Source organism: Scyliorhinus canicula, chromosome 1, assembly GCF_902713615.1.
Source record: "Scyliorhinus canicula chromosome 1, sScyCan1.1, whole genome shotgun sequence".
Classification (NCBI taxonomy): Eukaryota; Metazoa; Chordata; class Chondrichthyes; order Carcharhiniformes; family Scyliorhinidae; genus Scyliorhinus; species Scyliorhinus canicula.
Genome location: NC_052146.1, coordinates 79,209,513 through 79,221,729, shown reverse-complemented (window position 1 = coordinate 79,221,729; position 12,217 = coordinate 79,209,513). Strand labels below are relative to the sequence as shown.

At 53.2% G+C, this 12,217-nt stretch overlaps 1 protein-coding gene across 2 annotated transcripts in view; it reads right to left on the bottom strand.

Annotated features, from left to right (window-relative positions):
* Window positions 1–12,217, bottom strand: part of LOC119964350 (glutathione hydrolase 5 proenzyme-like) — a 117,600-nt gene that overhangs the window by 36,923 nt on the left and 68,460 nt on the right. For both annotated transcript variants that reach the window (XM_038793720.1, XM_038793728.1), the window contains one exon: window positions 3,216–3,382. In XM_038793720.1, the coding sequence (XP_038649648.1) occupies window positions 3,216–3,382 (167 nt within the window). The remainder of the gene's footprint in view (window positions 1–3,215; window positions 3,383–12,217) is intronic.

The window sequence follows — 12,217 nt, the reverse complement described above, 5'->3', positions numbered from 1 at the left end:
GCAAGAGGCTGCCTCCATCTGCTCCCACACCGACCCCTTCCCCACTATCCACTTCCTCACCATAACTATGTTCGCTGCCCAGTAAAAAGTTAGGGAGAGCCAAACCCCCCCCACTCCTCGCGACCCCGCTCCAGCAGCACCTTCTTCACCCACGGGGCTTTACCCGCCCAAACAAACCCTGAAATCATCGCATTCACCCTCCTAAAGAAAGCTTCAGGAATAAAAATCGGAGATTCTGGAACACAAACAAAAACCACAGGAGGACCGTCATCTTCACCGATTGCACCCATCCCGCCAATGACAGCGGGAGCACATCCCACCTCCTAAAATCCTCCTTCATCTGTTCCACCAACCGTGCCAGATTCAGCCTGTGCAGCTGTCCCCACCCCCGCGCCACCCGAATACCTAAATACCGAAAGCTCGCCCCCACTACTCTAAACGGCATCTCCCCCAGCCTCTTCACCTGTCCCCTCGCTTGAATCGGAAAAACCTCGCTCTTCCCCAGATTCAATTTGTATCCCGGGAACTGGCCGAATTCCTCCAAAATACTCATTACTCCCTATACCTTCCAACCGGTCCGAAATATACAGCAGCAAGTCATCCGTATACAGTGAGCCCCAATGCTCCACCCCCCCATACTATCCCTTGCCATTCCCTTGTCGCTCTCAGTGCCATTGCCAGTGGCTCAATAGCCAAGGCAAAGAGCAGTGGGGAGAGTGGGCATCCCTGCCTCATCCCCCGATGCGGCCTGAAATATTCCGAGCTCACCCGGTTTGTCCGCACACTCGCTACCGGTGCAACAGCCGGACCCAATCCACAAACCCCTGTGTCCAAACCTAAACCACCCCAGCACCTCCAATAAGTCCCACTTCACCTGATTGAAGGCTTTCTCCGCATCCATTGCGACCACCACCTCCACACTTCGTCCCTCCGGGGGCATCATTTATCACATTCAGCAGCCTCCTGATGTTGGCCGACAGATGCCTCCCCTCAACAAACCCTGCCTGGTCCTCCCCTATCACCCCTGGCACACAGTCCTCAATCCTTGTGGCCAAAACCTTGGTCAGTAACTTGGCATCCACATTTAACAACAAAATTGGCCTGTAAGACACACACTGCTCCAGATCCTTGTCTTTCTTTAAAATTCGATGTGCCAACATCCTACTCGCCTTTTCCCCGTATTCATAGACCGCCCCCTTTGACCTCCTCAGCTGCCCTATTGCCTTCCCTGTGGATGATGACCAATTTACTGACAGCCAAACATCACCCAACTGGTTAACCAAGAGTCTGTTTGTTTGTTAACTGGTCAGGGATTTGAAGCCACGCTCTTAGCCCTCGCTCTGCATCTGGAATCAGCCATCCAGCCAACTGAGCTAAACCAGCCCCCTATGAAATGAAAGCTTCATTTCATTTTTTTCTTCTTTCTTTCCCTTTGCTTCTCCTCCATTTGTTTTCTTCTTCCTTCCCTCCCAAAAATACTCATTCAGTCACTAGTCTAGCAGGGCTCCTTCAATGGTAACTTGTGAACCGGGCAGCTATAAGCCCAATGTCCTGGGCAGAGTGTGTGCAATGTCGTGTGCTGGGAGTGCGTGCAATGTCGTGTGCTGGGAGTGCGTGCAATGTTGTGTGCTGGGAGTGCGTGCAATGTCGTGTGCTGGGAGTGCGTGCAATGTCGTGTGCTGGGAGTACGTGCTATATCATGTGCTGGGAGTGCATGCTGTATCATGTGCTGGGAGTGCGTGCTATATCATGTGCTGGGAGTGCGTGCTATATCATGTGCTAGGAGTGTGTGCAATGTCATGTGCTGGAAGTGCGTGCAATGTCGTGTGCTGGGAGTGAGTGCAATGTCGTGTGCTGGGAGTGCGTGCTATATCATGTGCTAGGAGTGTGTGCCATGTCATGTGCTGGGAGTGCGTGCTATATCATGTGCTGGGAGTGCGTGCAATGTCGTGTGCTGGGAGTGCGTGCAATGTCGTGTGCTGGGAGTGCGTGCTATATCATGTGCTGGGAGTGCGTGCAATGTCGTGTGCTGGGAGTGCATGCTATATCATGTGCTAGGAGTGCGTGCAATGTCGTGTGCTGGGAGTGCATGCTATATCATGTGCTAGGAGTGCGTGCAATGTCGTGTGCTGGGAGTGCATGCTATATCATGTGCTAGGAGTGCGTGCAATGTCGTGTGCTAGGAGTGCGTGCAATGTCGTGTGCTGGGAGTGCATGCTATATCATGTGCTAGGAGTGTGTGCCATGTCATGTGCAGGAAGGGGCTGGTTTAGCTCACTCAGCTAAATCGTTGGCTTTTAAAGCAGACCAAGCAGGCCAGCAGCACGGTTCGATTCCCATACCAGCCTCCCCGGGCAGGCGCCGGAATGTGGCGACTAGGGGCTTTTCACAGTAACTTCATTGAAGCCTACTCGTGACAATAAGCGATTTTCTTTTCATTCATTTAATTTCATGTGCTGGGAGTGTATGCTATATCATGTGCTAGGAGTGTGTGCAATGTCATGTGCTGGGAGTGCGTGCTATATCATGTGCTGGGAGTGCGTGCTATATCATGTGCTAGGAGTGTGTGCAATGTCATGTGCTGGGAGTGCGTGCAATGTCGTGTGCTGGGAGTGTATGCTATATCATGTGCTGGGAGTGCATGCTATATCATGTGCTGGGAGTGCATGCTATATCATGTGCTGGGAGTGCATGCTATATCATGTGCTGGGAGTGCATGCTATATCATGTGCTAGGAGTGCGTGCAATGTCGTGTGCTGGGAGTGCATGCTATATCATGTGCTAGGAGTGCGTGCAATGTCATGTGCTGGGAGTGCATGCTATATTGTGTGCTGGGAGTGTATGCTATATCATGTGCTAGAAGTGCGTGCAATGTCATATGCTGGGAGTGCATGTAATATCATGTGCTGGGAGTGCGTGCTATATCATGTGCTAGGAGTGCGTGCAATGTCATGTGCTGGGAGTGCGTGCTATGAGGTTTAAAGGAGATAGGGGCAACAGCAAAATAAGAAGATCTTCAAAGTGATGATGCTGTGACCTAATGTTGCAAAGTACAGACGCAGAGCCTCGGAGATTCTGCATGGTGGACTGAAAAATCCAGGCTGACCACCAAAATCTCCTGGTTACACAGTCCTTTCAGCACAGAATCATGGTATCACCTTTCACATTCCTTTGGTATTATTCCTAAAATGATTGGGACAAAATAAGAGAAATACCTGAATTACTGCGAGTTTGTTTTTGTATATCTGCAATGAGTTCCTGTCCGATTCTGCCATTGTAGAAAACATCAGGGCCTTCATCTGCAATGGCTCTCAATGTTTTTGCAAGCTGAGGGTACCTCACATTGGCAAGTGGAGATCCATCACTGTGGTAAAACAGTGAACTGAAGGGAAAACATATATGATTAATTTAAATTTCTGAACCATTCTGAAATGCAACTCAACAATCTGACACTGGGCAGGATTCTCCGGTCTCCCAGTCGCGTCTTTCTCGGCCGTGCGCCATTCGCCGTTGGCGGGATTCTCTCTTCCCCCTACTTATCAATGATATTTCCTTTTGAAGCCTCCCCACGCTGCCGGGAAACCCATGGGCTAGTGTGCGCTGTCAGCGGGAAGAGGGAATCCCAACAGCCGGGAAATGTCAGCCTCTGTGCTTCACCAACACACATTGGTTTTCTCTGTCTGTAACTTTTAATACACTGATCACTTACTTGTTCCAACTTTCTCAAGGAACTTCCCATATCCAATCCAATATCAAGTTCCATTCATCTATATCCCTGCTGTTCATTGACCTATTTTAGCTCCAATTTCAAATTCTCGCCTTCCTCTTTAAATCCACCATGACCTCCTTCCTCCCTATCTCTAACCTCCTCTAGTCTCCACCATCTTTGCAATGACTCTGGCCAATTGTGCATCCCCCTAATCCCCTTCATTCCACTATTGGAGGCTCTCCATTGTGAAAGCCCCTCTCGAAGCCTCTCTCTCACTTCCTGTAAGATGCCCCTTAAAACCCGCCTGTGGGCACTCCTCCAATATCCTTGTATTTCAGTCAATTTTTATCGGATTCTGCGGCAAAGAAGTGCTTTTCCACATAAACAGCAATATATTAAACTCAGAAAGCAATCAGAAAGTTGCTCGGAACACATGAGTGAGTTTTCAAAAAAGAAAACCCAGCAGATAAAAGGGAGTCCATATCCCCAGGTGGGAAAATGACAATAACAAACTGTTTGAGTTTTGGAACAATCTGATAGCATCACGGCAGCTAACTAGAGACTGAATTTCAATTGCATACGAACATATGAATTAGGAGCAGAAGGAGGCCATTCGGCCCCATGAGCCTGCTCTGCCAGTCAATAAGATCATGGCTGATCAAATTGAGGCCTCAACTCCACATTTCACCAATCCCCAATAACATTCACCTCCCTGGTTAGTCAAAGGTCTATCGATCTCAACCTTACAAATATTCATTGACCCTGCCTCCACTACTCTCTGGGGAAGAGAACTGGTGGATCCGAGATAGGCAGCCTCGCATAAACACTAGTTTAGGCACAAAGAGGACTGCAGGGGGAGCGGGCTGTTTAGTGGGGATGTCAGGCATGCGCCTTCGAAGATGATCCATGTGGCGATTAGATTCCCGCCCTCATGCCCTGACCTGTTTTTATTATTGTCACAAGTAGGCTTACATTAACACTGCAATGAAGTTACTGTGAAAAGCCCCTAGTCGCCACACTCCGGCACCTATTTGGGAACACAGAGGAAGAATTCAGAATGTCCAATTCAACGAACATCTTTCGGGACTTGTGGGAGGAAACCGGAGCATCCGGAGGAAACCCATGCAGACACGGGGAGAATGTGCAGACTCCACACAGACAGTGACCCAAGCGGGAATCGAACCTTGGATCCTGGAGCTGTGAAGCAACAGTGATAACCACTGTTGGCTTAGTAGGAAGCCGGCCCAGACGCCGCCAAGATGACACCAAGAGACCCAAATGGCCCCCTTGCCGAAGTTGCGGGCGTGCACGGCAAGGCCGGGGGTGAACGTGCAAGCCAGCGGACGGCAACCTCTGTCGAGCTCAGACTGATCCAGTTCCAGCAGGTCAGCCCTACTAGATCGGAGATGACCAAGCTCAGACGGCTTAGTGGGCAGCAGTAGGCAGCTCAAAGCATCTGCATGGGGTATTTGGGGCCTCGGAGAGGCGTTTCAATATGTAGTCGTACTCTGCCAGCAATAATGCCCAGCACTGGACACGGGCGGAGGCTCTGGGGGCAATCCCACGATCTTCCTTGAAGAGCACCAGAAGGGGTTTGTGGTCTGTCAGGATGGTGAAGAGGTGCCGGTAGCTGTACTGGTGGAATTTCTTTCCGCCAAGAAGCACAGGCAGTCCTTCTTTCTCCACTTGTGCGTACCTTTTCTCCATGTTAGCCAATGTCCTGGACGCGAATGTGATAGAATGCTCAGAACCATCTTCCATTACATGGGGTAGCACGGACCCGACACCATAAGGGGGTGTGTCGCAGACAGTTTGAGCGGCCCAGTAGGGTCAAAATGAGTGAGCAGTCTTGAAGAGGAAAGCTGCTGTTATGCTCTGGTAAATGATGCTTATTGCTCAGCGACCCACACCCAGAGTTGCCTTTTCTATAGTAGTCTATGGAGGGGAACCAATGTCGTAGCCAACCCCAGGAGGAATTTCCCATAATAATTGACCAGCCCAGGTAAGCCCAAAGTTCCGTTGGCCCCGCTGGCACTGGGGCTTGGTGGATGGCCTGGACTTTCTCCCCCATGGGGTGCAGACCATGGCAGTCCTTGTGGTAATCAAGGTACGCCATCTCCGCATTTCTCTTGGTGGAGAGGGGTGCCAGCTGCTTCAAAGCGTGTAGCATTTCTGCCAAGTTACAGAAATGCTCCTGGTTGGATGAACCGGTTACAAACACATCGTCTAAATAGACAACCACATGTGGTAACCCCTGAAATATGTTCTCCATGATGCTCTGAAACATTGTGCATGCCGAGGAGACCCCAAATGGTAGCCATACTCATAGAGCACCCGGTGTGTGTTGGTGGTGCCAAATCGTCTTGACTAAGGCCCCAACACCAGCTGGAGATGCACATGACTCATACCTGGTGAACATAGGTCCACCTTTGAGTTTGGCAGACAGATCCTCGATCCTGGAGACTGGGTAATGATCTCAGCAGGATACCCAGTTTTCGGTCATTTTATAATCCCCGCAGCGATGCCCCGACCCTTCAGGTTTCATTACTGGTACGACCGGCGCCACCCAATTGGAAAATTGCATCGGTCGTATTTTCCCAAAGTTCTCCTTGGGCTCCAACTCTGCACCTGCTTTGGACGCAAGGCGTAGGCAACGAGGCGGGTGCAGAAATAGCGTGGCTGGGCTATGGGGTCCGCGCTTATTCGGGCTACGGTCCCCCTATTGGTCTCTAAACCTTCCTGAAATACTGTCGGAAATCTGGTCAATATGCCTTATAATAATAATAATAATAATCTTCATTAGTGTCACAAGTAGGCTTACATTAACACTGCAATGAAAGTTACTGCGGAAAGCCCGTAGTCGCCACATTCTGGCGCCTGTTCGGGTATGATTCTATAATGAATTTGACGGGTGTGATTTCCCATTCACAAAGCCATGCTGACTCTGCTTGATTACATTATGTATTTCTAAATGCTCTGCTGTTACATTCTTTCTAATGGACTCTGAGATTTTCCCAATGACGGATTTCCCCCCCGCCGGGTCGGAGAATCGCCTGGGGCCGGCCCCAAACCCGCCCCCGCCGTGTCCCGAATTCTCCGCCACCCGAGATTCGGCGGGGGCGGGAATCGCGCTGCGCCGGTCGGCGGGCCCCCCGCGGCGATTCTCCGGCCTGCGATGGGCCAAAGTCCCGCCGCTGACAAGCCTCTCCCGCCGGCGTGGATTACACCACCTACCTTACCGGCGGGAGCAGGCCGCGCGGGCGGGCGCCGGGGTCCTGGGGGGGGTGGGGGGGCACGGGGCGATTTGACCCCGGAGGGTGCCCCCACGGTGGCCTGGCCCATGATCGGGGCCCACAGATCGGCGGGTGGGCCTGTGCCGTGGGGCACTCTTTTTCTTCTGCCTTCGCCATAGTCTTCACCATGGCGGAGGCGGAAGAGACCCCCTCCCCTGTGCATGCACCAGTATGACATCAGCAGCCGCTGACGCTCCGGCGCATGTGCGGGCTTACGCCGGCCGGCAAAGTCCTTTCGGCCCCGGCTGGCGTGGCGCCAAAGGCCGTTCACGCCAGCCGGCGGAGTGGAAACCACTCCGTCGTGGGCCTAGACCCTCAATGTGAGGGCTTGGCCCCTAAAGATGCGGAGACTTCCACACCTTTGGGGTTGGCCAACGCCGGAGTGGTTCACGCCACTCCAACACGCCAGGACCCCCCGCCCCGCCGGGTAGGGGAGAATCCCGGCCCTCTTTTTTGTCTTCCTCCCTTTTTAAATAAAGGTTTACATTGACAGTTTTCCAACCCTCTGGGACTTTTCCAGAATTTAAGGATTATTGGAAGATTATTACTAGTGCATTTACTATCACTGCAGCTACTCCGTTACTATCCTGGGATGTAACCCATCAGGTCCAGATAACCTATTGGCCTTTAACCATATTAGTTAATAGGGTTAACTAATAGGGTTAAGTTTTGGGCTTGTCCGGCACTGGAGGGTTTCTGGAAGGGGGTGGCAGGGACCTTGTCCAGGGTGGTTGGTTCGAGGGTGGAACCGGGCTGGGGGCTTTTGGGGTGGCATCAGAGCCGAGGAGTGCAGGAGGCGAGAGAGGCCGGTATTCCGGCCTTTGCGTCCCTAGTATCCCGGCGCAGGATCCTTCTACAGTGGAGGGACATACGAACTATGGGTCGTATGTCCTTACGATTCTATGTTTATTACTTTTTCTTGTTGTTAATTTATTGCTTTGTATTGGGGGGGAGGAGTTCTGTTTTTTCTTTTTTCATTGTTGGGATATAATTTGTTGTTGGAAAATCTGAATAAAAATTATTTTTTTAGAAAAACTAATAGGGTTAAAGTCTGGAATGCACTACCAAGTGAGGTGGTTGAGGTAGTTACGTAAGCGACCTTTAAGACTTATCTGGATAGGCACATGAACAGACAGGGTATAGAAGGATACAGGCAGTTGGTCTAGATTGGACACATGATTGGTGCAGGCTTGGAGAGCCGAAGGCCTGTTCCTGTGCTGTATTATTCTTTGTTTCTCTAGTACTTTCTCTCTGGTGATAGCTATTTGTTTGTTTCCTTCCCCCCTCCCTTTTGCCCCTTAATTAGTTAATATTTTTGGAATGGTACTCGTGTCTTTTACTGTGAAGACTGACACGATATTTATTTAACTCCTCTGCCATTTTCTGCTTCCTCATTATTTCCCCAGTCTCATTCTCTAAGGGGCCGATGTTCACTTTGATCTCTCTCTTCCTTTTTACATCAAGAAGCTTCTACTGTCCGTTTTTATGGAATTAAGAATTCCTACAGTGGTGGACTTCCATTTGTGGCTATGCGGAGCTAAGCCGCACGTTCGGCAGCTCCCGCTAGTTAGGGACTTTTGGGCCGTTTCGAGGGCCCCAAACGGCGCTGTTTCTACGCATCCCGGTGGGGGAAGGTGCCTGGGAGAACTTGCCCCACACTATATGGTGCTCACCCGGAGTGGGAAGAAGCAAAAGGCTGCAGTAACTCCCCAAAAAAAAAGGGGAAGAAAAACAAAATGGCGGCCGGCGCAACACCCGAGGACTGGTGGAAGTGGGCGCAGGAGCAACAGGCCTCGCTCCTACGTTGCTTTGCTGAGCTGAAGGCTGAGCTGCTGGACTCCATGAATGCAACTACGACCAAGCTGCTTGGGACCCAGGCGGCACAGGAGGAGTCTATTCGGGATTTGCAGCGGCAGGCCGTTGAAAGAGGGGAGGAAGCCGTGGTCCTCGTGGGGAAAGTGGAGTTGCACGAGGCACTTCATAAAAAGTGGCAGGACCGCTTGGAGGAGCTGGATGTTCGCACAAGGCGAAAGAATCTGAGGGTCCTGGGCCTGGCGGAGGGGTTGGAGGGGTCGGATCTCTCGGCGTATGTGACCACGATGCTGAGCTCGTTGATGGGAGGGGGGTCCTTCCACTTGCCCCTGGAGCTCGAGGGAGCGCACAGAGTGATGGCCAGGAGGCCCAAGGCAGGTGAGCCCCCGAGGGCGGTGCTGGTGCGGTTACACCGATTCAGTGACCGGGAGTGTGTGCTGCGCTGGGCCAAGAAAGAGAGGAGCAGTAAATGGGAGAATTCGATAGTGAGGATCTACCAGGACTGGAGTGCGGAGGTGGCTAAGCGGCGGGCCAGGTTCAGCCGGACGAGGGCGGTGCTTAATGCTAAGCAGGTCAGGTTTGGAATGCCGCAGCCTGCGCGCCTGTGGGTGACATACAAGGACCGGCACCATTACTTCGAGTCCCCGGAGGAGGCGTGGGCCTTTGTACAGGCGGAGAAGCTGGACTCGAACTAGGGCCTGGGGACATACTTTGGCCGGCGTTGTTTCCGCTGTGGCTGTTTTGTTCCAACTGTTTCAACTTTTTTAACTTCGACATGTGTGTTATGTATGTTCGTTGTCTGTTTGCTCTGTTTATGGGTGGGTTTGTTTGTTGGGCATGGTTGTGGGTTAGGTGGGGAGTGTTGGGGGTTTGTGTTCTATATGTTCTCTTCTGTACGGGGCTGGGGATTGAGGGGAAACTGGATTTTGGCGAGCTGCGTCGGAAGGGTGGGGTGTGGCAGTGTGAAAGCGCGGGCTTTCCTCTGGTTTCCCGCACTGCGGGGCCGGGGGGGTGGAGCTTGCGGTGGGGGCGGGGCCTCTACGGGTCTTTTTTCCCGCGCTGCAGCAATGCCAAGGAGGTGTGGCAAGAGGGGGATGACCCCCAATGCCGGGGGGGATAGGTTTTGGCGGGAGCTGCCGGGGTCAGCAGAAGTCAGCTGACTCACGGAAGTACCATGGAGGGTACATTGCGGCTAGGAGGGGTCCTAGCCTGGGGGGGGGGGGGGGGGATATACCGGTTTGCTGCTGGAACGACTAGGAAGGAGCCGATGGGGGCCGGGGGGGAAGAGGAGAGGCGTTATCGCCATGGGGAACGGGCCGAGCGGGGTGTGCTGGCCTGGGGCGAACATCTGCCAAGCTATGGCTAGTCGGCGGGGGAGGGGGACGGGTTGCCCTCTGATCCAGCTGATTACCTGGAACGTGAGGGGGCTGAAAGGGCCGGTTAAGAGAACCAGGGTGTTCTCCCATCTAAGGGGGTTGAAGGCGGACATGGCTATGCTCCAGGAGACCCACCTGAAGGTGGCGGACTAGGTCCGTCTGAGGAAGGGGTGGGTGGGGCAGGTTTTTCACTCAGGATTGGACGCGAAGAACCGGGGGGTGGCGATTCTAGTGGGGAAGAGGGTGGCGTTTGAGGCGGCTGAGGTGGTGTCAGACAAGGAGGGCAGATATGTCATGGTGAGGGGTAGGCTGCAGGGAGAGAAGGTGGTGCTGGTGAACGTATATGCCCCGAATTGGGATGATGCTGGCTTCATGAGGCGATTGTTGGGCCGCATCTCGGACCTGGAGGCAGGGGGCCTGATCATGGGGGGAGATTTTAACACAGTGCTGGATCCCACACTGGACCGGTCCAGTTCAAGGACGGGTAGGAGACCGGCGGCAGCCAATGTGCTGAGGGGATACATGGACCAGATGGGAGGGGTGGATCCCTGGAGGTTTGGGAGACCGAGAGCGCGGGAGTATTCCTTTTTCTCTCATGTCCATAGGATTTATTCCCGGATAGACTTTTTTGTCCTGAGCGGGGGATTGATTCCGAGGGTGCAGGATGCTGAGTACTCGGCCATAGCGATTTCGGACCATGCCCCGCACTGGGTTGATCTGGAGATGGGAGAGGCGCGGGACCAGCGCCCGCTCTGGCGCCTGGATGTAGGGATGCTGGCGGAGGAGGAGGTGTGTAAGAGGGTTCGGAGAAGCATTGAGGGGTATCTGGATACCAATGATACGGGGGAGGTCCAGGTGGGGATGGTCTGGGAGGCTCTGAAAGCAGTGATCCGGGGGGAGCTGATCTCCATCCGGGCCCACAGGGAAAGGAGGGAGAGGAAGGAGAGGGAGAGACTGGTGGGGGAGCTTCTGGAGGTGGACAGGAGATATGCGGAGGCATCGGAGGAAGGGTTGCTGGGAGAACGGCGCAGGTTGCAGGCCAATTTTGACTTATTGACCACCAGAAAGGCGGCAACACAGTGGAGGAGGGCGCAGGGCGCGGTGTATGAGTATGGAGAGAAGGCGAGCAGGATGTTGGCGCATCAGCTCCGTAGGCGAGATGCGGCTAGTGAAATTGGAGGAGTGAAGGATGGGGGTGGAAATGTAGTGCAGAAGGGGACAGAAGTACACGGGGTCTTTAGGGACTTTTACGAGGGATTGTACCAGTCGGAACCTCCGAGGGGGAGAGAGGGGATAGAGAGCGTCATGAACAGGCTATGTTTCCCAAGGGTTCAAGAGAGGCTGGTAGAGGGGCTGGGGGCGCCGATAGAGTTGGAGGAGCTAGTCAGGGGGATCGGGCAAATGCAGTCAGGTAAGGCCCCGGGGCCAGACGGGTTCCCGGCAGAATTTTACAAAAAATATGCGGACCTGGTGGGTCCCCTGCTGGTGCGAACTTTCAATGAGGCATGGGAGGGGTGGGCTTTGCCCCCGACGATGTCGCGGGCACTGATCTCTTTGATCCTAAAACGGGATAAGGACCCTTTGCAGTGCGGATCATATAGGCCTATCTCGCTCCTTAACGTAGACGCTAAGTTGCTGGCGAAGATCCTGGCTTCCAGGATAGAGGATTGTGTGCCAGAGGTAATTCATGAAGATCAGACAGGATTTGTCAAGGGGCGGCAGCTCAACACGAATGTGCGGAGACTGCTCAATGTTATCATGATGCCGGCAGTGGAGGGAGAGGCGGAGATAGTGGTGGCGCTGAACGTAGAGAAAGCGTTTGATAGAGTTGAGTGGGGGTACCTGTGGGAGGTGCTGGAGAGGTTTGGATTTGGGGAGGGTTTCATCAAATGGGTGAGGCTGCTTTACGCGGCGCCGATGGCGAGTGTAGTCACAAATGGAAGGAGATCGGAGTATTTTAGGCTCTATCGTGGGACCAGGCAGGGGTGCCCCCTGTCCCCCCTGCTCTTTGCACTGGCGATTGAACC